The sequence below is a fragment of the Mytilus edulis genome, chromosome 6 (genome assembly GCF_963676685.1).
Source record: "Mytilus edulis chromosome 6, xbMytEdul2.2, whole genome shotgun sequence".
Lineage (NCBI taxonomy): Eukaryota > Metazoa > Mollusca > Bivalvia > Mytilida > Mytilidae > Mytilus > Mytilus edulis.
In genome coordinates, this window is record NC_092349.1 from 41,564,906 (window position 1) to 41,591,267 (window position 26,362).

Below are 26,362 nucleotides of genomic sequence, written 5' to 3' on the forward strand. Positions count from 1 at the left end.
AAATCTCCACAAGAGACCAAATGACACAGAAATTAACAAGTATAGGTCACCGTTACAGCCTTCATCATGAGCTGATAGATGATGTTCTCCTACTAAATAATTCTAATTTTTGTGACTATGTTGAAAGCATCTATCCAATCAAACTAAAGGATACAACAGATACAGTTATTAGTCTGCCTCATATCTTGATTTACATATGGAAATTGACAATGAGGGTCAGTTGAAATCAAAACTTTACGAAAAAAAGAGAGGAATTCAGCTTCCCAATTGCGAACTTTCCATTTATATGCAGCAACATTCCAGCAATACCTGCATACAGTGGATATATCTCCCAATTGATACAATATTCCAGGACTTGTATTTCCTATCATGATTTCCATGATAGAGGGTTGCTGCTCACAAGGAGCTAAGTATTTTAAGACTTAAACCATCAGTTCCAAATGGTGAAGTTTAAATCATCCCTACATAATTTTTACAGATGTCATCACAAGTTGGTTGACCGTTTTGGAATATCCATTTCAAAGATGAACATGATGATAGTGGATATGTTCCTGATGTCCTAAATACATTATCCTGTTCCCTTTTCACAAATCTGACCTTCTTAATTAGACTTATTACTAGGTTTGTACTAACATAAGTAACACAATGGATGCCACATGTGGATCAGGATCTGTTTACCCTTCTGGAGCACCTGAGATCACCCACAGTTTTTGATGGGGTTCGTGTTGCTTCTATGTTCTGTTTTGTGTACTGTGATTTGTTTGTTTGTTTATTTTTTTAACTATGGCATTGTCGGTTTATTTTGAATTTATGAGTTTGAATGTCCCTCTAGTATCTTTCGCCCCTCTTTTGAAATCATGAAATATGTATCTCAAATGAGATAGTATCTTTAAATATACTCAGCTGTCACTCTCATTCAAAGCAGGTTTCATAATGATAATGTGTAAACAGGTAATCCATCTTTATTTTTTACTGCTCCGCCCTAAGTACTTATTAATCAATCTTATATTTACCAAAAAATTTAGCCATTTAATATTTTTTTATCTACTACAAATAAAGACAACAGAATAACCAAAAATTTCAGATGGTACGACAGACCAAAACCAAATTAACACAAAAGTTTCAGAAATACTGCTCAATTTCCAGATTATGAAATTTTTTCAGCTGTTAAATTTTTTACCCATTTACTAGTAATTATAGAAAGTAAAACACAAATGAAAAATGTGTACAGTTCAATAACATTAAACTGGAAAGTAAAGTGCACTTGATAAATGCATAGATTTATGTTTTTGATCTTATACAATATCAAAGTAAAGAAGAAGGATTGTCCCTAGAGGGGCTTACATAATTCTGCAGTAATTTTGTTTGCATGTTTATACTTGTTCACACTAAATAACACAGATTATAGTATGATTATGAATTAGCTCAAATCACTAGAGCTTCATATATAATGTATGATTAATATGGAAATTGTTTTTGAAATATGTAGATTTATAGTTCTATGTTCCTATGTAACATGTAAAATTATACACATGCATTTCTAATGACAGGCATTATGATTGATATTTATATAAGTAGAACATATAAAACTAGAGATTTCAAATAAATTTTCTCTACTGTGAATAAAAGAAAATTTTGTAATTACGTCAATGACTTTCAACTACACTGCAAAATAAAATAAAAACAACAATTTAAAGGTTCTAATATTCTAGAAATACCCAGAGTCTTGAAAAAAGAGGCAAAAGATACCAAGAACAGTCAAACTCATAAATCAAAAATAAACTGACAATGCATATGCCATGGCTAAAAATGAAAAAGACAAATAATAGTACACAGTTTGTTAAAAAAAGTACTCAAAGATCAGTACTTTTCTTTTTTAGCCTTTTTGTTAGTTGTTTAGGGCAAAAATCATAGAAGATATAGAGAAACTATTTAATGTAATAATGATCAGTAAGACAAAAACAATTATGTCAACAAACCCAAAATTGTCAGTCCACATTATTTTTATATAAGTTATTGCCCTTGTAATGAATGATTATTTTACACATTTTTATACGACAGCAAAAATTATGCTATATATGATGTTATCGTCTGTGTCGTTGTCGTCCCAAGACACATTTGGTTTCCAGACAATAACTCTAGGTTAAGAATAAGTGAATGAATCTCTATGAAATTTTACAAGAAGGTTCAATACCAGAAAAGGAAGGTTGGGATTGAATTTGGGGGTTTGGTACCAACAGTTCAGGGGCCAAAAAAATCATTTTTGTAGTTTCCGAACAATAACTTGTGTGTAATGTTATGGATCTCTCTGACATTGTACTACATGGTTCCATGTCACAAAGGAAGGCTGGGATTGAGTTTTAGGGGTAATTGCACAAAACATGCAAGAAGGGGCAAAAAAAGGGGCCAAAATCAAGAATTTTCTAGTTTCCAGACAATAACTTGTGTTGAAGTGTATGTTTCTCTCTTAAATTGTACTAAAAGGTTCCATACTACTAAAGAAAGACGGATTGAATTTGGTGGTAATTGCGCCAAAAAGGGGGGGGTTCTTTCTTCCAATTTTTTTTAAGGGTTTTTACATGTAATATATATTTTTTTTTCAAAATTTTTCAAATTTTTTAAAATTTTGCGCAGTATTGTGCAATAGATTTTTTAGATCTTTTACCACATTTGTTTTGTGTCAGAAACCTATATTTACAAAAAAAAGAGGTAAAAATGAGAAAAAATAAAATAAAAAATTCAGACCTAGGCACTGTCCTAGATCAGGTAGTGTGTTGAGCATTCACAAACATGTTTACGCCTGCCCCAGATCAGGTAGTGTGTTTAGCATTCACAAACATGTTTACCCCTGCCCCATTTTGTATGTGCGTGAGACAAAGTCAAGAGCCAGTTTTTCAGTAATTGTTATTTTTGGGCATTCAACTTACCATCAGTATGGGTTTTGTTCATTATTAAAAGTTGTACAGTGACTTATAGTTTCTTACCTCTAAGTCATTTGATTTCTGTGGAGAGTTGTTTCATTGGTAATCATACTTCATAATCTTATTTAATATCCTTTTACAACACCCAAATTGTTTGTAGAGTAACATAATGTGTAGATTAAGAGCAACCTGTTTTCCTCTTTTAAAAAGCAACCATAACTTCACAGATTAACCTTTCTATAAACGTATCATGTGGTTCACAGTATTTTGAATTAATGTCAGCTTTTTTTTACTGTGTTTGTGTTATTTTTATGCCCCAATAGATAGCGTCCTTAGGGGGCATTGTTTTACCATTGTCCATCTTGTTCATCTGTATGTCCATCCTTCTGTACGTCCCGAAATTGGTTTCCGTTCTCTAAATTAAGTTTGACTCAACCAAATGATAGAAACCTATACACAATGCTTTTTCCCACAAAACACAGATCAAGATTGAATTTTGGTACAGTCACTTCCTTTACTGTTTTTCAGTTATGTCCCTTTAAAATATTATATGCAAGCACTGGGCATCATATGTGTCCCATGGACACACGCCACATTTATTTAGTTAAGTATTTATAATGCTTTTTTGTTCATTTGTGTTTCATTTACACTCTATAAGTAGTGTGAAATCTCAAACAAAGAATAGCGATTGAGCACAATTGGTTCTATTAGTGATATAACATGTAATTGTTAAATCCAAAATAATATTCATTAGACCAAAGAGGTTCTATTTTGGATCTATTGTATTCATCAGATGTCCTGAATTCAAATTTATATAAAAACTGTAGAAAACTTTAAAAAATTACTATATTTTCACCAACATGTCTTTTAGGATGTTATTGGAAATTTTGTATTTATCATGTTTTCCTTATTAACTTAAGGTCAAAGTGCTAAAAAAAACACCCTACAAAATTGATAAAATGAACCATTTGCAATAACCATAATATCAAGATGTATATTGATATCACCTTAAAGGGCTAACACCATAGGGTGCCTTCATGGGTGTATATGGATACATGAATTTTTATTTTTTTCCTTATTTACAACCTAGGATCTCTGTACCAGGCAGGTTATCTTAACACTCTTTTATAGTAGTTATGATTTTTATTACTTATTTCTATTTCTGATGCTAACTAAACCTATCAAATACTTACCTGTTTTCAAAAAAGTGTTTGATTATAGAATTTAAACTTTTTTTTACATTGAACATGCAAAGATGTTTAGAGTGTCAAACAAGTCCTTTGTTATTTATAATTTCTATAAATCAAAGATGACAGGCCTTGACAATGTATTTATGTATAAAATGATGTATTCCATGAGTAAGAAATGAAAACCTTTAAACTAGTTGTCAACTACTGTTTGTCTAATAAAGATGCTAAATATATGGATATTTTTCAAGGGATTAAATGACGGGAATTATTGCTTATTATAGAATATTGATTGTAACTGTATCATTCTAATAGATGGATGAAATTGAACCTGAATATGTCACAGCCTGTATGCTGAGTTTAGTTTTCCAATTGTCGGGATCCATTGTTTGTTGTTATTAATTCCAGATATATATCATTTACATTTTGAGGGGAAGTTAAAGTCATACATGTGTATTTCTGCTTCAAATTTAAAAAAAGACATGCAGCGTCAGTTTTGAACAAACTTTGTGATTTATTTCCACATTGGATAAAAGTTGTTTGTGTTAAACGAAACAGAAAAGTTTTGATTTGTTTATAAATTTTGTGTTTTGGATTGTTTCTTTAAGCTGAGATATATTATTAGTTTTTTGGAATACAAATAATAAATGGGATTTATGTAGGTAAAACCTCTTATATTGAACTTCTATAAAAAAATATTTTGACTGTTATAGCTTATGAGTTTAATTTTAGCTAAAAAATGAAATAAAATATAAAATAAATCATTGATAATTGTTATTTTAAAATACTGGTTTTTTTCACAAGTGTTTGCTAAAAAGTTAACAATTCTGGCAAATTGTATTGAAAATACATTATGTCTAACTTAACGTCTAAATAATGATTTTGGTTTTTCATCTTGAAAATCTTTTTTCATCGGATTGTGAAGCATCTTAAGTGAACATTTGATGCTGAAGAAAAATTAGAATTACTGCAGGGAAAGGACAAGCAGATTGTAAAAAAACTTAAAATTGATTGCGTTATGGAACGACTTTCTTAAATTGTCAAAAAACTTATTGACGTCATATTTTCGATTATGTGCAAATTTTTCATTTTGCAATTATATGTTAATGCGTTGTAAGAAAAATATAACCACAGAAGGTTGGAATTGAAAACTATAGTCCATGCTAGGAGTAGATTCAATTATTCATCCATCAATATATAACTGTCCTCAAGTCATTGGATAGCGACAGAAAAAATATCAGGATTTAATCGAAACAGCATGCATTCTAGGAGAGAAATGTCTGGACCACCTTATAGCATGGGATGGAATCCTCAGATGTACTATTACACATGTAGGTACCATATTTTGTTTACTTGATTGTAAAGTTTTATGATGATCTTGTCAATAACCATAGGTGATAAACCTCTGTAAATACTCATTATATTTATTGATGAAATGTGTATTGGGGAATAATATGTTGTACCATAATCTATCAAAACTTAAGGCTGCTGGGCGTCAGTTATGAATACAAATTTATACAATGTGAGATAAAATTGAGAGCCAATAAATAGAAGTATGTTTAAAATTATATTATAGAAGAAGAATACTTTATTATAAATTAATAGGCCCATTATGGGCAACAATATTGCAAGTACGTGGAGAATCTCAAAGGGAAATGTGTACTAAATGTTTTGTAGTATTTTTAGCAGTTTGGTTTGGTATTGACATCTCAGTTTAATTCAAATGATAATCCAGCACTGTAATTTCAGAAGATAAACTTATATTAGATAAAGGATAAAAATAACTGATATATAAGTAAAAAATTAAAGGACAAAAGGATGTTGAAATTTCATGTGTTGATTTCAAAGGTCTCAATAGTGAATCAATTATCACTTGCTATTAAACTTCTAGCTTTTGTCAATCTGACAGACCATCAAAATGACTGATGATCTTTTGACCTTGACTTTTAAGCTCCATATTACATCTAACTACTCACGTAGATAATGTACACTAGTAGGTCTAGATAAAAATATAAAGTATTTATGATAAAATAGAAATTTATTTATGAAAATACTTTGCTGCCAGTTAAGTACTGTGATTTGTTGTCATGTCAACTAACATAATCTACCAGTATCTCTTTATAGAAATATATAACAGGGACCTTGGCTGAACCTTATACCAGCATCTCTTTATAGAAATATATAACATGGACCTTGGCTGAACCTTATTTGTACTAATTTATCACTACATGAAATAGAGGACAAGATTTTATTCTCCTAGTTAAGCATACCCAGGACAGAAATTATACTTGTTAAATGTGGAAGCATGACGAATTTTTTTTTGCTGATGAATTATAAACATAATCACATTCTTGCCTGTCTTGCTCAGTTCACCTAAAATAATAATTGGAAACTCCAGAATAAACAAATATTTCAGTATGTGACCATTGGCATACCCGTAGCCAGGGGGGTTCAGGGGGTTGGGACACCCCCCTTGAAACCAAATAAGCACTGTTAAAGTCAACGTTCTGTTCAAATTGTGACTGTTAAAGTCGAGTTCATGAGTCCAAATAACCCTCCCTTGGAAGTTCCTGGCTACGGGCCTGATTGGTATGTAACATCTTTTCATAAAGGAAATAAGGAAATGTGGTTAGCAGGGGTGGATCCAGTCATTTATAAAAAAAGGGGGGGGGGGTGTTCAACTATATGTCCCCATTCAAATGTATAGATCATCAGAAAAATGGGAGGGTAGGGGGTTGTAGCTGGGTTACATGTAACAAAGAGGCTGCTGGCTTCCTTGTTACGGGGTCATAATTTTATACGTAAAATCATTAGAAAAACGTTGAGGTCAGCTAGAGGTGCTGAAGACGTGAACTTAGCTCTGGCACTGAACTAATACCAAACTCACAGTAAGATTTTCTAATATAATTCCAAACCAAAATCACATACAATGGTAAATGTCTAGCACGGCCCTAGAACTTCTTGTTAGCAACATTTTTATATATAAGTCTTAATTGAAAACAATATTAAAACCTATGATTGCGTTGGATAAAAAACGTCCTTGGTCGAGGGGTTTAAATACAGCACAAACAACATTTTCCAAAAGACCAACAAAGTTAAATAGTATTTTTTAACAAAACGCATTTGGCTAGCAGGTTGAACAACTGATGTTCCTAAACCCTGCTGATATATTCTATATATTATATATGATTGCAATGTATGGATATTTTTGCATTTTTTCGAAAGACCTAAGAATCTTAGATTCCTTTGATTTTAATATTACATTGCTTTATAATTTATATGAGTAATTGCTACTCTATATGGTGTACTTTCATTGCTCTCTATTGCTGCTGCCACTTCTGGATAACTGTATGCTTTCTAGAAGTGGAATCATTAGTGAGCTTTACCCCTTATTTATACAAAACACAGATTTCTTTTCATTTCTCAATAGTTACTTATATAAAAAGGCTTCATTGATATCAGAGCTTATTTTCTTTTCATGGAAAGCTGCAGTTGGAAGTGAACAGTTATTTTATCCATACAAACTGTTTAACTACTTGATTCAGAGCAGATAACACTCAATAGCCAGTTTATGTTATCAAGTGACATATTAAGAATATCAATCAATGATTCTATTTAAGGAAACCGAAATTGATTGATATACATCAAGATTATGGGCTTTTTATGGAAAGTAAAGTGACAGAAAATCTGTTGTCCACTGGTTTCTCTTGAATTGTTTCTATTTTAATGCAGGATTTAGACACAATTTATTAGAAAACTTATCAGATACATTATATAAGAGGTACATTTAGGATGCATGAAAATTTGAAACATCAAAGTAGTTCACTCACAGAGCTTTTAATGTCATATTATATGCTCTTTTATAGCTAGCTTGCTGTTTGGTGTGAGCGAAGGCTTCGAATTGAAGACTGTACTTTGAACTATAATGGGTTACTTTTATAAATTGTGACTTGGATGGAGAGTTGTCTCATTGGGACTCATACCACATCTTCTTGTATCTATACATTAAGCTGTCTAAAATTCTACTTGATTCTTGCTTCTAAGAGTTGGGTTTCAAAAGAATTAAGTTTAAGTTTAGATAGCAACAGACTGACATACTGTAGACATCATGAAAATAGGTGATGAGTAACCTCAAATCTTTAAAAAAAAAACAAAAATTATTAATGTATACTCTTTAACAAGGGAGATTTTCTTTAATTCTGAGTTTACAATAAATAGAAATCCAAAGCCATCACCCATTCAATTACCATCAAATTATATAAGTAGTACTATAGAGGTCACTTCTGGTCAAGGATAAAACACAATAATAGATATATATTATGATGGATGGTTAAATGAATACTGTTGACATCTTAAAACATTTGTTAGTTTGATAAAACAAACTATATAACACTATAGTAAATCTATTCTATATGTCATTTACAGTGGCTGGATCAAGAAATTATTATATAGGGGGGGGGGGGGGGGGCTCTGACTGCATGAGAGGGGACCCACTCCATTCATACTTTAGTTATTCCTTATTTTCCCTATTTTTAAAAACAGCCCACAAAAGGGGGCTGTGCCCCCTGGCCCCAGCCCCCTTAATCAATCCATCATTGATTTTTAGAGAGAAAATACATGACATATTTCCAATTGCTTAATCAGGGTTTCATTTTTTATACGACCGCAAAACATTTTTGCAGTGGTATATTGGGTTCACGTTCTTGTCGTCATCAGCAACGTCCGAAGACAGATGGTTTCCTGATAAAAACTTTAGTATAAGTAAATAGAAATTTATGAAATTTGAGGTAATCTTTTCAACAATCAAGGCAACATAATAGTTACTAGAACACACCCGCGAAATCGCGGTCATTCAGAGCGTAGTTTAAAGTATGTAAAGTGTTGTTGGAAGAATTTTGTAAAATATTGAATGACTGGAGAATTTCAGCAAAAGTATCATAAGTCATAGGTCATTATTTCCAAAATTCCCAATTTTTGGTTTTCTATCAATTTCAATATGAACATACATTTAGTATGTTATGAACATTTAAGTAAGGAGCCTGTAATTCAGTGGTTGTCGTTTGTTTATGTGTTACATATTCGTTTTTCGTTCATTTTTTGTGCATAAATAAGGCCGCTAGTTTTCTGGTTTGAATTGTTTTACATTGTCAGTCTGGGGCCTTTTAAAGCCGAGTATGGGGTATGGGCTTTGCTCGTTGTTGAAGGTCGTACGGTGACCTATAGTTGTTAATTTCTGTGTCATATTGGTCTCTTGTGGAGAGTTGTCTCAACATGGCAATCATACCACATCTTCTTTTTTTTTTGTAATCAATGAATTTTGTAAAAGATTTAATGACTGGAGAATTTTAGAAAAGGTATCAAAAGTTCACATGAATATTTTTAGCGCTTATCTAGAGTTGTCTCAACATGGCAATCATACCACATCTTCTTTTTTTTGTAATCAATGAATTTTGTAAAAGATTTAATGACTGGAGAATTTTAGACAAGGTATCAAAAGTTCACATGAATATTTTTAGCGCTTATCTGTATATTATGAACATTCATTACAGTAACTATATAAATATAGTGTATTTACTTTCAATTCTAAGTTTACTAATCGATTCATGGTGGTCATTGGTATAGTATACACACATAAGTATACAGACTCTCTCTATTTAATAAACTCTGTGACCGCCGTAGATAGTAAATTCTAAGTTTACTAATCGATCCATGGTGGTCATTGATATGATATACAGACTCTCTCTATTTAATAAACTCTGTGACCGCAGTAGATAGTAACTTGAAAATGATAGCAGATAGAATTCTGAAAATACACTTTATTCTTTGTATATGTATGTTCAAAGTATAAAGAAAAACGCAAACCGGAAGTCTAATCTGACTTAAAATTTCGTCCAATGACGGGACAATATCCGGATGCCTTTTTTCTCGTTTTTCTCCCAAAATAACTCAATCTGAATAATCATATGAATGGATGACAAATGCGACTATGCACTGTACCTATAGGACACAGAGGCGTGTTGATTAATTTATTGTGGAAAGAAGAGAAGCGACACCCAAAATCATAGGTCTTCTCGTTTAATAGTATAAGTATACAGACTCTCTCTATTTAATAAACTCTGTGACCGCCGTAGATAGTAAATTCTAAGTTTACTAATCGATCCATGGTGGTCATTGATATGGAATACAGACTCTCTCTATTTAATAAACTCTGTGACCGCCGTAGATAGTAAACTTGAAAATGATAGCAGATAGAGTTCTGAAAATACACTTTATTCTTTGTATATGTATGTTCAAAGTATACAGAAAAACGCAAACCGGAAGTCTAATCTGACTTAAAATTTCATCCAATGACGGGACAATATCCGGATGCCTTTTTTCTCGTTTTTCTCCCAAAATAACTCAATCTGAATAATCTTATGAATGGATGACAAATGCGACTATGCACTGTACCTATAGGACACAGAGGCGTGTTGATTAATTTATTGTGGAAAGAAGAGAAGCGACACCCAAAATGAGGTCTTCTCGTTTAATAGTATAGATGCCCTGTTCAAACATACATTCTTTTTCTTTGGAAGTCCAAATTTCCAGCCTTATCCTACTTGACCCGTTTTGCCAAGCTGTTGTATAATAATTGTTTATTTGTTAATTTATATAAACTCTTGGTCCGAGACCACAATTGTCGTCCCTTGATTTTCGTTGTTCACGAATATAGTCCCTAGTGTTGACAGTGGGTTACTTGCCATTAATTTGTATACCCCTTCCAAATTTATTTCTCCATGTTTAATGCCTCAAATTGCAAGTAGGGGGATGAAATTACACTGTAAAAAAATTTGGGTCCAGAATTTTAAAGGAAAGTAGTGATTTGGTCCAGCTGAAAAAGGTTGAAAATTAGCACTTCGGAAGCTGTCAAAAGATTTCAAGACGCCCTAAACATAAAATTGTCCATATTTTGAGTAAAGCTGATGAAGTTTTCTATAATTTTGATATAATTTTTCCCCAAAAGTAGTACAACACACTGTAAAAGTTTCTTTGAGAAAGCGCAGGTGGGATTTTTTTAATTTTCATTTATGTTCTAAAAGAAATGCACTACGAAATAATTGTGTTCTCGGACCTCTTGTTAATGAATGCTCTGCTTGTATAAATGGTGTGTCTATAGTTGATAAGAATACACTATCTTGCATGGATGCGAATGATGATTTAGTGTAATAAGTAAAATAAAAAAATACTGAGCTTGAACTGAAAAATTGGTTTGACTATAAATCCTGCTTTTAGGATTGCTAATGGACTTGAATGTATTTCTGACATTTGACAAAGTTGTTCATGATACATACATTGCTATCGTATTTTAAAGGTTGTATCTATGCGAGGACCATCTCTTTTTAACTGCATTATGAATCTGGATCAAACATTGCCCATTACAATCATTTATGTTTAACCTTGAATTATGTTCCAAATCATAGTGGACTAAGATTTAAAAAAGAAAAAGAAAATGAAGACTCTGAAAGCATCAATGAACAAATATTGAGACAGATGTCATATATTGACTGAGATGATTTACAGAAATAATGCTGATGTAAACAGTACTGTTACAGCAGACAAGTATATGTGTCACCAATGACATTTTATTAATTATGGTTATTACATTGATATGATGTTTCTATGTTAAGCCATGTGAATGATTATGATGTTTCTATGTTAAGCCATGTGAATGATCTGCATGAAGTGATAACACTAAAACATGTTATTTTATTTACTGTGCTTATCCAGTGACCTTTGGGGTATCACAATAGCAATGGCCAAAACAGTTTACCAAATTGCAGTTAGGTTTCTTCTCCAACTAACTGATCAACTGGTAAAATATTTTAGCAGATTGCTCAAGTGAAATGTTGTTAGTATGAAGTGAGTGCTATAAAATCAAAAGTAATACTTACCATCCAGATCCAGTTAGTTGATATCTTTGTCATTTGTTTCAAACATAAAAAGGACTTACTATAGTATGAGTCCCTGAATAAGAAGGTCTAGTTTTGACATGGAAACTTCTATCATAAATAGATTTTATAAATAAATAGTTGAAAACATTGTTTTGTAAGTCTAATTAATAGCTCCGTTTTTCAACAACAAGTAAGTGCATAATTGTAATTTGGATTTTTTTTCTAAAGCAATTACTTATCTGCTACCATTAAAGGGAAATAATTTACATTACTGAAAATCAGCAAAATGTTGTCACAATTTTTGTCTGACAAATATCAACTTTCCTCATTTAATTTGTTTGTAACATTACTTTTATGATTATTAAACTTTTTTCCTCTGTTTTGAAAAGAAACAATGAAATTTATTTTTAAGATGATTAAAATTTTGAAAAAAATTGTAGGCAAAATCAGAAGCCAGGTATCATTGATTAATTTTTTAGTGTACAATAACTCAATAAAAATATTTCCCTTTAATGCCAGCAGATCAGTAATGTGTATAGAAAATATTATACGAATCATAATTACACAATAACTTTGTCTTAGAAGACAAAGCTATAAAATATACATCTACAAAACAATGGTTTGAACTATTTATTTATAAAATCTATTTATGATAGAAGTTTCCATGTCAAAATTAGACCTTCTTATTCAGTGACTCATACTATAGTAAGTCATTTTTGTGTTTGAAACAAATGACAAAGATATCTGGATGGTAAGTATTACTTTTGATTTCACAGCACTCACTTCATACTAACAACATTTCACTTGAGCAATCTGCTAAAACATTTTACCAGTTGATCAGTTAGTTGGAGAAGAAATCTAACTGCAATTTGGTAAACTGTTTTGGCCATTGCTATTGTGATACCCCAAAGTTCACTGGATAAGCACTGAAAAAAAATCTGTCCTTCACATTAATTGTGGATTCATTATTATCCATAAATACAAATTTCCAGAAATTTTGGGGGTATAGGTTAAAATCAAATATTTTGCTGTTGATTGAAGCACAGATTTGCTACAGGCTAACTTAAAGTGTATGCTGACTTAGGCAAAACCAGGAAATGAAATATCCATAAAATGTGTACCCAATCCACTTAAATTCTGGTACCCACAAAATAAATGAATCCACACAGTACTAAATAAAAGTTTGATTCTAGTATGGTTATTTTTGTCATGAATCTAGTACATTAGAGACATACATAACGTAATATAGCTCAACATGCAGACTTCTAATACGTTCAGGTATTTCACATCCAATTTTTTATGGAAATATTCTTTATAAAGCACAAAGGTGTCAGTATTCACCTCAGAAACTTACAAAACCTTTGAATAGACTTATTAAGAAGGGATATAATTACGATACTGTTGTCAAGTCATTAAAGATTGCATATTTTTGCGTTAATATTGAGTCACTGATAAGGTCTTTGCATCGGAACTAAACACATTTATTCTAAAAACAGTTGTTGGCATGACACGGGTTATGTTCTTCTCATATATGTTATGATGGTATGATACTAAACCCCTAACGGGAAGGATTGTGCCTGATGTTCATATGATGAAATCATAATCTTTCAGTCAGTTTAATTGAAGTCTGGAGCTGGCATGTCAGTTAACTGCTAGTAGTCTGTTGTTATTTATGTATTATTGTCATTTTGTTTATTTTCTTTTGTTACATCTTCTGACATCAGACTCTGACTTCTCTTGAACTGAATTTTAATGTGCGTATTGTTATGCGTTTACTTTTTTACATTGGTTAGAGGTATAGGGGGAGGGTTGAGATCTCACAAACATGTTTAACCCCGCCGCATTTTTGCGCCTGTCCCAAGTCAGGAGCCTCTGGCCTTTGTTAGTCTTGTATTATTTTAATTTTAGTTTCTTGTATACCATTTGGAAATTAGTATGGCGTTCATTATCACTGGACTAGTATATATTTGTTTAGGGCCAGCTGAAGGACGCCTCCAGGTGCGGGAATTTCTCGCTACATTGAAGACATGTTGGTGACCCTCTACTGTTGTTTTTTATTTGGTCGGGTTGTTGTCTCTTTGACACATTCCCCATTTCCATTCTCAATTTTATATAACACTAGAACACACCCGTGATATCGCGGGTCCGTGACTGAATTAAAGTATATAACTATGCGCAAGCATTATTTTGGTATTAGTATTGTCATCTGATAAAGTCATGCCGATTATAAGATACACAGTTTTCTCTGCTTTCAAATCTTTCTGTTTGAACCCGTCGAACTGGAACTTATCAATTATTGGTAATATTAATTATTTGGAAAACAAAAGGTCCTGGAATGGAGTATTTTTTAATCAACAGCATTGTCCTATCTATAATACTGACCCGTGTATATAGCATATTAATCCTGAATACACCGTTTGTTGGTGCGCCTGTCAGATGCGGAACGTACAGATAAGGTAATAGGTAACAGGTGAATATACTATTGGTATCGGTATCGGACTCAACCCGGAACTTCTTAATTATTGGCAATATTAATTACGTGGAAAACAAAAGGGCCTGGAGTGGTGTAATTTTTAATCTACACCTTAGTACTATATTAGTTGTATATAAAGTTGGATTCTTTGATTCGTCGTTTTTACGTGATGACGGCTGGCAAATTGGACCTCGTAATTTTAGTATTATAGATGAAAATGGAAAGGGTAAATTACTGTGAGCTCTAATAAATCATGGGAAAGAAAGGATATGATGCATAAAAATTCAGGACACAATCCCTACGTATACTCATACTAAAACAACTCACCATTCAGTGGAGGATCCAGAACTTTTCCCCCTGTTGACTGACCTAAGGGGGGGCACGCTCCAGTTATGCTTCAATGATTCCCTATATAATCAATCAAATTTTTCCCAGGAAAGGGGCGGCCCGGGCCCCCAAGGGCCCCCCTGGATCCGCCTATGCCATTTCAAGTCAATAACAGTGAGACCTTCAGAGTAAACTCTTGAAAATTAATCACTTCATGAAGTTTCAAGACTATGTAAGCTGAACTCTTTGGTAGCTGTTGATCATTTTACAGCTGTTCTTTGGAAATCTGAAGAAATATTGTAATATCATTTGTATCTATAAATGTGTGCTGACAAAACTACCAACTATTGTTTACTCTATAGAAACTTTGATTTAGGGGTGAATAAGTAGTGTCCAGTCTTCAAGTATTACATGGAAAATTCTCCAACTACATTGAGTGGGATGCAATATTTCTCAACTGAGACTTCAATTTTTTAATGTAAAACACGAGACTGAATTAAACCTGCTTTTTAAATATTTAAAATTTACTTGTAGAGATTGGAGGAGAATGTCCTTAAGAATGGTTTATTGTGCACTTTTAAACCGCCATAACATTGCTGAAACCTGTATACAGATCACTCATCATGTTCAGTTCATTTTAAAAAAAAAGAAAGAAGAAAAATGCACTTCTTTCAAATAGAAAAAATTGGTTATCAGAGTTTTTATACGACCGCAAAAATTTTAATTCGTCCGAATACTTTTAGTTTTAGCACTCTAACTTTTGTAAAAGTGAATAGAAATCTATGAAATTTTAACACAAGGTTTATTACCACAAAAGGAAGGTTGGGATTGATTTTGGGAGTTTTGGTCCCAACATTTTAGGAATTAGGGGCCAAAAAGGGCCCAAATAAGCATTTTCTTGGTTTTCGCACTACATTTGTATAACTTAAGTTTAAGTAAATTGAAATCTATGAAATTTTGGCACAAGGTTTATGACCACAAAATGAAGGTTGGGATTGATTTTGGGAGTTTTGGTTCCAACAGTTTAGGAATTAGGGGCCAAAAAAGGGCCCAAATAAGCATTATTCTTGGTTTTCGTACAATAACTTTAGTATAAGTAAATAGAAATCAATGAAATTTAAACACAAGTTTTATGAACACAAAAGGAAGGTTGGGATTGATTTTAAGAGTTTTAGTCCCAATTGTTTAGGAAAGGGGGCCAAAAAGGGGCCCAAATAAGCATTATTCTTGGTTTTCGCACCATAACTTTAGTATAAGTTAATAGAAATCTATGAAATTTAAACACAAGGTTTATGACCATAAAAGGAAGGTTGGGTTTCATTTTTGGAGGTTTGGTCCCAACAGTTTAGGAATAAGGGGCCCAAAGGGTCCAAAATTGAACTTTGTTTGATTTCATCAAAAATTTTATAATTGGGGTTCTTTGATATGCCGAATCTAACTGTGTATGTAGATTCTTAATTTTTGGTCCCGTTTTCAAATTGGTCTACATTAAGGTCCAAAGGGTCCAAAATTAAACTTAGTTTGATTTTAACAAAAATTGAATTCTTGGGCTTTTTTGATATGCTGAATCTAAACATATTTTTTGATTATGGGCCCAGTTTTCAAGTTGGTTCAAATCAGGATCCCAAATTATTATATTAAGTATTGTGCAATAGCAAGAAAATTTGAATTGCACAGTATTCAGCAATAGCAAGAAATCTTCAATTGCACAGTATTGTGCAATAGCAAGCAATTTTCAATTGCACAGTATTGCGCAATAGCAAGAAATCTTCAATTGCACAGTATTGTGCAATAGCAAATATTTTCAATTGCACAGTATTGCGCAATAGCAAGAAATATCTAATTGCACAATATTGTGCAATAGCAAGAAATTTTCAATTGATTGGAGTTATCTTTCTTTGTCCAGAATAGTAGTTGAATCAACTTAAATCATTGTTTTATACAATATACAATGTATATTCACTTTTACTACCAACTGATAAATTAAAACACTCTTTACCATTCAGTGATAACAAGCACTTTATATTACATTTTAATATTTTATGATGTATTTAAATGAGTAGTTATTGTTGCAAACTCCATTAGAAATTTGAATTGAGATCAGTTTTGGAAAAAGGGAAAAGGGGATGTGAAAAAAAATGGGGGGGGGGGGTAAATTTTTCTCATTTCAGATTTCATAAATAAAAAGAAAATTTCTTCAAACGTTTTTTTGAGAGGATTAATATTCAACAGCATAGTGAATTGCTCAAAGGCAAAACAAATATTTTAAGTTCATTAGACCACATTCATTTTGTGTCAGAAACCTATGCTGTGTCAACTATTTAATCACAATCCAAATTAAGAGCTGAATCCAGCTTAAATGTTGTGTCCATACTTGCCCCAACTGTTCAGGGTTCAACCTCTGCGGTCGTATATAGCTGCGCCCTGCGGAGCATCTGGTTCTATGATAATGCATGACAATCTGATCCTACAAAAGTGAACTCTTGACTTTATAGATATTTACCTCTAGCAATAGACTATTAGATTATTCCTCATTAAATAATTTACAGTCTGATGGAAAAGAAACCATAGGAATATTTAGTTCTGAAGCTTGTACAACCCTAGACATTATGTAAATATGTGATAAGCACATACTTATAGGAACATTATTATAGGTGGAAAATGGCAACAAATTTGTAATGGAAGCCAATATTGTTATAGACTTTGTGGAAATCAGTATTAAACACAGTTGTTTGCACATTTTTCATATTAATTATAGGTGGAAAATTTTTTTTTAGCACAAAGTATGGTTCTTACCAATGTATATATAAGAAAGAAGATGTGGTATGATTGCCAATCAGGCAATGAGACAACTCTCCACAAGAGACCAAAATAACACAGAAATTAACCACTATAGGTCACACGGTACACCCTTCAGAAATGACCAAAACTGATACCGCATAGTCAGCTACAAAAGGCCCCAAAATAACAATGTAAAACAATTGAAATGAGAAAACTAACAGCCTCATTTTTATAAACGAAAAAACAATTGTAAAACATAAACAAACGACAACCACTGAATTACAGGCTCATGACATGGGACAGGCACATACATGCATAATGTATACTTAGTTTTCCTGCCATTTTAATCTCAATTATCATAACCTGATGCCAATGCCAACTATCCACCAGAGACCAAATGACACACAATTGAGCAAAACCCATAACACTGTCTTATTAATTATCTGAGGGTTCACACTTTTAACTTGTGATGAAATGATGAACTAAAAACAAATATATAACACAGCAACAAATGTCATTCACTGAATTACAGACTCCTGACTTGGGACAGGCACATACAGAATGTTAGCTGGTGCCCAACCTTCCCCCCTAATCCTGGGACAGTGGTGCAACAGAAAAATTCAAGAACTGTAGAAAACAATAATTAAACAAACAACACATATGATCAACAGCAACAAATAACAACTACTTAATTACAGACTCCTGACTTGGGACTGAGGCACAATTCAAATGTGGCAGGGTTAAACATGTTAGCTGGTGCCCAACCCTCTGCTAACCTGTGGCAGTGGTGTAACAGTACAACATAAGAACAAACTATAAATATCAGTTGAAAAAGGCTTAACTCATCAGAAGAATACAAATAGAAATATATATAACAAAAACACTGAGTGGACGTGTCCAGGTAACTGGTATATCCCAACAACGCTAAGACACTTAAAGTACAAATCTGAGAGTACTTGCAGTTACTGACAGCTTAGGTTCTAAGCCAATAACAACTTATTTAAAAAAAAAAACAAGTCCATCTATGCATCATATAGACTTGATTTTATATTTTTCCACCATTAGTATCAACTGTGCTTAGAAGTTAAATGTCATTAAATTATTAAATACAACATGTTCTACATTTGTAATGTTTGTCTGATAGACAAAATTGAACAAAAACTGTTGGTAGAACTGTATTGTTTTATTGAATTTATTATCTGGGTAGAAGTAGGAAGATTTGATCCTACAACATATGTATTTGGTACAGACTGTAAATGAAAGCTTTACTATTATTTTTTTGAAGCATGAAAGCCTGATCTTTATAATGAAGGTTTGGTTATCATGAAAGAAAAATAGAAATAAGATTTTGTTTTCCTGAAATGTTTAACAACCCTGCTCCCATTTTGGTACACTCTATATATAGTCAAGAGACAACATCAAACGTTATTCAGCCTAGAGCAATTGTATGTTGTAAGGAAAAGATCATTGAAATTGATAAGTTACATCATAATAATGCTATACATGTGGTTTGACCTCTAAATCATCCAAATTATGATGACAAAGTATGTTTAGCTATGAATTTTAATAGTTGAAACTATAACTTAGTATAAGGAAGACAAATAACTGAATCATGCCCATGTCTGCAGTTATTCTTGTTTGGTGCATTATTTTTTATCCTACACATTCTTTATAAAAACATTCCTAAATGGACCATTCTTAAATATACTAGCAACCCTTATAAAATGGACCATTCTTTATAATTGTATCCCTCAATGAACCATTCTTTGTAAAATGTATCCCTCAATTGACCAGACTTTTTTTACTTTTTCAACTGTTCAATAATGGTCCTTGGATTAAAGGACATACAATAAAACAGAGAAGTTTGTTCATGTTGAGTGATGAAATATTATGTATTGAGTTTTAATTTCAATCAAATCACATATTGATTGACATAGTGCTTTTTTTTCATTTATTTTTTTAAACAAGAAGTAACATACAATTTTTCTTGTTTGAGAACAACAGCTCTTCTCTCATATTCAAACTGTAAGAAGCCAGTCAATATGTATTTAGATGAACAAATTACTACAAGTGCAACAGTCCAAAACCTTAGTGTTATTCAGCTGAAACCAAATAGATTTGATGAGGAAATCATCTTTGAAAAAAGATGAAAAACCCACTTCTTTCAATTAATGGATTCTATAAGTCAAATTTATATTTATGAAAAACACAATGCCTCATGAAATATGCCAATATAAAACAAACTTTGACAGTTAAAAACACTGCATTTAACCTAAAAATAATGTTTTACAGGATCTATAAATTTATAAAAATGCAGAGCTGGAAATCTATAAACACTTGATGAATGAGAGATTGTTTTTAGAAAATATAAAATAGTTTTGTTTGCAAAAATTGGCAAAGCATGATACTGCCAATCATTCACAGTTACGAAAATTAGAAAATTAATGTTCTGAAAGCATTGTTATGAGGAAAATGTTAAAATCAATGAAAAAGTTTGTTTAGAAAGATTTGTGTAGAAACAAATTACACTTGATGCCAGAGATTGATAAAACATGATGATTGTTTCTCAATCTGATTTACCTTGTATTTTGACAGATTCTCAAAGAGAAAGGAGAGCAGCACCTGGTGGAATGCCTCAGGTCGGCATGCAGGACCCTATTAATGCCCTACAGAATCTGGCAATGCAGGGCTCACCAGGCATGGGCCAACAAGGTTAGTATACTAAGTATTTTACTCAGTCTCTTGTAACTGTAGGTTTAGGGTATTACTCATTTATTTAAGACATTCAGTTTTCTTTCCTCATCTGGGTAAATAACAGAAGGTAATAATGTCGCTGTTAGTAAACTTTGATGTATTAAGGTGGTACCTAACACTACAGGGAGATAACTCTGTAAAGTCAGCTAAACGTTTTAATTACGTTGTGTTGTAAAGGGAATATTAAGCTTTTCAATGATCAAAATTGATTTTTGTCAAACTGCTATGTAACCAGTGTAATTTTTCTGACAAAACAGTTGGTTCAAAATTAATATTTTGAGAAAATTTTATGAAAATTAAACGAGCCAAATTAATTTTAGTGAAAGTGTTGGGTACCACCTTAAATGATCCATTTACTTTTGAAAAGTTTTAAGTTATGGTAATGAATTATGGTTGTATATAGATATAAAAAGTATGTGTATATTTAATAGAATTGTAGAGGAAACTAAGTTTTTTCTATTCACTTTTTAGAAAAATAAGGGTATTGTGTCCAGCATATGTAGAATTAAAAGGAAAATAGTGTTGGTGAGGACATAAAAATGATGTTTGTTAGTATGAGAAAAAATTGTTTGTAAAAGTTAAATATAATTAACAAGTGAAAGTACAGTATGTGTTTTGCTCAAATTACATCCACTTCATTTAGACTGATTTATTAGTTGTCATTTTTAGCTCACTTGGCCCACGGGGCCAAGTGAGCTTTTCTCATCACTTGTCGTCCGTCATCGTCGTTAACTTTTTACATTTTGAACTTCTTCTAGAGAACCACTGAATGGAATGAAACCAAACATGGCATGAATGTTCCTTATGAGGTGCTGACCAAGTGTTGTTACTTTGTAGCCGATCCATCATCCAAGATGGCCACAGCGGGGGACGTCGTTTAACATAGGACCCTATGGAAAATACATACAAATTTCTTCTTTTAGAGAACCACTGAATGGAATGAAACCAAACATAGCATGAATGTTTCTTATGGGGTGCTGACCAAGTGTTGTTACTTTGTAGCCGATCCATCATCCAAGATGGCCGCTAGCAGGGGACTTAGTTTAACATAGGACCCTATGGGAAATGCATACAAATGACTTCTTATAGAGAAACACTGAATGGAATGAAACCAAACATACATGTAGCATGAATGTTCCTTATGAGGTGCTGACCAAGTTTTGTTGCTTTTTAGCTGATCCATCATCCAAGATGGCCGCCAACGGGGAAATTAGTTTAACATAGGACCCTATGGAAAATACATACAAATTTCTTCTTATAGAGAACCATTGAATTGAATGAAACCAAACATGTTTGTTCCTTTCCTTTTGAGGTGCTGTCCAAGTGTTGTTACTTTGTAGTCAAATTTTATCTTTTTTTTATATAATTTCAAAAACCCAAGAAAAGTCTTGAGAGCCTCTAGTTTTTGAAGTGTTTAAGAATTTGTTAGATGTAGGAATAGTCTGTATTTCAAATGTTGAGTTTAAAATGCCCTGTTTTGATGAGTGGGTCCACATGTTTTTGAAATGTCCTTTCTTTAATGATTTTTTTATGTTCTTGATAATTATAAACTTTCTTTATTGCAAAAAGTGAAACCCTGACATGTTAAAATACAAACATAACATACACAAGAGAGAAGAAACACACAATACATGAGAAAAGTGTTGATACCATTGTAAATAAGGCAACTCACTTACTGTAGTTTGATATTGTCACTATCTGCAGGCATAATTAAATTCAATAAATTTCCTAAGAATACATACTTTATTTAATGAAGTTTGATATCAGGAGCTTTTAGGGGCATTTGAAAAGAAGGCTAAATTTGATCCCATACCACTGAAGCGTTTGAAGCAGACACTGTTGTATTCTAATTATGTATGCAACTTGTTTTCATTGACCAATGTGGATATTACCGGTGCATTGATATGACACATTTTATGGCTCCTTAGGAAACAGGCACATAGATAATGCACAATACCTCTATTCCTTTTCTTGCATTGTAATTTATGAAAGTTTATTTTTCTATCTGAAGTTATTGAAAAACACAAAAGGCAATTAAGTGTATATATTGTCATTAACTGGCTTATTTTAAAACAAGAAAAGATAAAATTACTGCAACAGGTGTACATGTACATGATGTATACAGGTGTGTGTGTCTACATCAACAGGTAATGAATCCTTAATCATGTAACCAATAGGACTTATTATTCAAATGAATTCATCTAGCAGTTATTGACAATCAATAAAAAAAATGAAATATTATATCATATAGGCTATGCAACAAAAAATTGAAACATGTTAAATCTTTTAAGGCTATGCAAGAAAATATCTTATGCTGATTCTTTCAAAAAGGGACATCTGTTTTAAAGAACACCTCTGAATAAATTAGAAGGGACATCTTTCAACTTTATTCTGTCTGTTTATACATTTGCCTTGATGTTTTTTTTTAAACTCACTCCATTGAAAGTGGCAGAATGCAAGTCTTAGAGATTACAATCAGGTCATATCTTCATTGTCCTTGACCTCATATCATTGTTCAGTGACTGTTTGAGAGAAAGAAATGATGCAAGGGTGAGCCTCCGAATGAAACGTTCTCTCACTCAGGATTTTTACACCTCTGAAAGAGACACTCTGAGAGTTTATTCCCCTCTGAATTGAACACTTTTGGAATTTATACACCTCTAAATGAAACCCATGGAGATCTATGCAACTCTCAATCAAACACTGGCAGGGGCGGATTTAGGCGGGGGCGTGGCGGGCGTGCGCCCCCCCCCCCCCTAAAATTTGCAAAGCATAGGTTGTCCTCAGCTCAATAAAGTATCTGAACAGATGACGAATATTAATCTCGTCGCATTGCGTCTGTTTTAACATTCAAAGAAGTATATAAAACAGTAAGTTTAACAGAATCAACGTGATTACTAATAAACTGACCTACGGTTTATTTATAAGTTCTATAAATATATTATACTTCATCGCGGTACTGCGTTTGGTGAAAAAAATATCATAGGCTTTTAGCAGTTCAAGTAAAACAATGTGACATGGTAGTTGCGTATTTTATAAACAATTGCTTTGATAAGTTCAAAAACAACCCTACCTCACTTTCCCACGAAGTAGGCGAAAGTGCCCTACCCGCGATTGGGTTGGTTATTTCATTATGGCAGGGCCAAGAAAACAGTCCTGTGTAAATTCTTTCTTAATGAAAGATAGGAATACTGGTTCAAGCGAAAGGTTCGTTTATTAATTTGTATCATTGTTTAACATCTCTGTACGATATCAATAAATGTTTCTCACTTTCAACCTGTAAAGTTTGCCGAAGCATGCATAAACGGTGAAGGCCCCCAACCCGTACTACCGTATTACATAGGATCCCACGAAAATAAACATATCTTCGCAAGGACCTCATTCTGATTTTACAGGTTTGCGGTAGTTTGACACGACCTCCGGAAATAAAAGAAAAAAAAATTAAGAAAAGACAATTAAAAATCGCTTGCAAAAGTAGAAATTCTTGTTTTCAAAATCTTATATTGGTCGGTGAGCTATTATTGAGTCAATGAATAGAAGCTCGCAGATTTCTTGTTTATTAGAGTGATTACAAATTGTCAGGGGTGGATTTATGCGGGTTTAGCTTGAAACTTAAATTTCTCGCTAATTTTACCACAAAATATTTATTTCTCGCCACGCTTGGCAAGATATCTACATTGCACCCTCTCTAGAAGAATATTTCAATAATATTCGATAATAATACCTTCAAAAAAAACTCGCCTCAATCCGCTCGGCGGAAATTTTAGTTTGCGCCCCCCACCCCCCCCCCCCCCCCCCCCCTAACCGAAAATCCTTGATCCGCCCCTGACTGGGGATTTATATACCTCTGAATGAAGCACTCTGGGGATTTATACATGTTTAAATGAACTCAGTGAGTTTATACACCTGAATCAAACACATGGAGATTTATACAACTTTTAATAATTTATGATCAGCTTTGGTTGAATAATTGATATATTATTATGAAATATTGCATAAAGGAAATCTATTAAACATCAAGTTAGTCAGTATCTGTTCTATCTTTTAATACTTCCCCAAAAATTGTATCACATGTTTTATAATAATGAACATGTAAAAATTGTCAGGAAATTTTAATTTGATTGAAAATGTTCAATAGGAAAACAGGTTTGTATGTTTTGTATATTTTACATGTTTTATGTATGAAAATAATTTGACAAGAAGGAAATTTTACATATACAATGTAATTTGAAGGGTGTGGTTTAAATGATATACTTGTGATGAATAGTACTTTCATCAACTCAATAATTTTTTTATATCACTTAATCAACATATTTATACCAACTAGTGCAAATAAAATTAAACAGTTTAATCATCAAAACATGCAGATATGTACACAATACACATTGAGGGTGTTTACCCCGACTGGCTGTACAATTTACACCAAGATATTATTGTCAATGGAGAATGATAGTTTTCAATGAGTAGGGAGGTGGAGATCCTCCATAGATTTAATCATATATGTTATAGTTATATATGGTAAATGCAGCTGGGTATCCAATTTCATTTAACAACAGGTTTGTGTAAACAGGATTGTATTCAAGACAACACTAAATTAAATAATCTTCACACAAGCACATTAACTGTTAATAAGAAGTTTTAAAGTGCAAAGAACACAATTGAAATATATTTCTAGCCCTGATGATGCAATGTTTTAAATACTATAGAATCTACAGGATAGACAACACTTACTGTTATCTTGATGATATTTTTTCATTAAATAATCAAGAATTTTCTCAATATACTGTTGAAATTTACCCCAAGGAATTTACTTTAAATGAATCAAATTTATTCGGTAATAACTGTCCTTTCCTGGATTTAGATATTTCGGTTTTTAACGGGAAACTCCACACTAAAATTTACGACAAAAGGGACGATTTTTCGTTCCCTATTGTTAATTTTCCATTTTTATACGCCCGGGACGGGACGTATTATGGTATACCGTTGTCCGTACGTCCGTCAGTCCGTCCGTCCGTCCGTCGTCCACACTTCGGACAATAACTCAAAAACACCTACACCAATTTCCATGAAACTTAAGTGAATTGTTTATATCTATTGATGTAAGCTCCCTTTCGTTTTTTTTTAATTTCAGATTTTAAGTTTTGGATTTATGGGGCTTTATTCATAAAAAAGGGGGGATTTTCAACACTTCGGACAATAACTCAAAAGGCTTTCACCAATGTCCATGAAACTTTGGTGAATTGTTTATATCTATTGATGTAAGCTCCCTTTCAATTTTTTTAATTTCAGATTTTAAGTTTGGGATTTATGGGGCTTTATTCATAAAAAAGGGGGGATTTTCAACACTTCGGACAATAACTCAAAAAGGCTTTCACCAATGTCCATGAAACTTTGGTGAACTGTTTATATCTATTGATGTAAGCTCCCTTTCGTTTTTTTTTAATTTCAGATTTTAAGTTTTGGATTTATGGGGCTTTATTCATAAAAAAAGGGTGATTTTTAACACTTCGGACAATAACTCAAAAAGGCTTTCACCAATGTCCATGAAACTTTGGTGAATTGTTTATATCTATTGATGTAAGCTCCCTTTCAATTTTTATAAATTTCAGATTTTACATTTCCGTGTTATGAATTTTTATGCTTAAAAAAGGGGGTATTTTTCCAATTTTGGGACAATAACCAACACTTTCACAAAATTTTATGTATGGATGAAAAATTAAAGACAACAAGCTTAGTTAAATTTGAGGTAGCCTTAATAGTGCCAATTTTTTTGTGCATTTTTATTTATTATTTGGGGGGGGGGGGGGTATTTGACAGGGCTCACACTATTTCTAGTTGATCATATAAATTCATTTAAAGCATAAAAGACAAGTTAAAAGAGCAACGGGCGTATCATGCGCTAAAGCGCAGCCCTTTATTAGATGGTGATGTTCCTTTGGCACCATCTTACGGTGTTTATATTTCACAGCTCGTTCGCTATGCCCGTGT

The 26,362-nt window shown here is 32.5% G+C and overlaps 1 protein-coding gene across 7 annotated transcripts in view; it reads left to right on the plus strand.

The window, feature by feature from the left end:
* LOC139527666 (mediator of RNA polymerase II transcription subunit 15-like) overlaps nucleotides 1-26,362 on the plus strand; it is a 114,385-nt gene that overhangs the window by 34,223 nt on the left and 53,800 nt on the right. For 4 of the 7 annotated variants that reach the window (XM_071323230.1, XM_071323231.1, XM_071323232.1 and 1 more), the window contains exon 4: nucleotides 20,216-20,332. In XM_071323230.1, the coding sequence (XP_071179331.1) occupies nucleotides 20,216-20,332 (117 nt within the window). Of the gene's footprint in view, nucleotides 1-4,338; nucleotides 5,440-20,215; nucleotides 20,333-26,362 lie in introns of those variants that run through there. The other 3 variants (XM_071323235.1, XM_071323236.1, XM_071323234.1) reach the window with 3 other exon arrangements.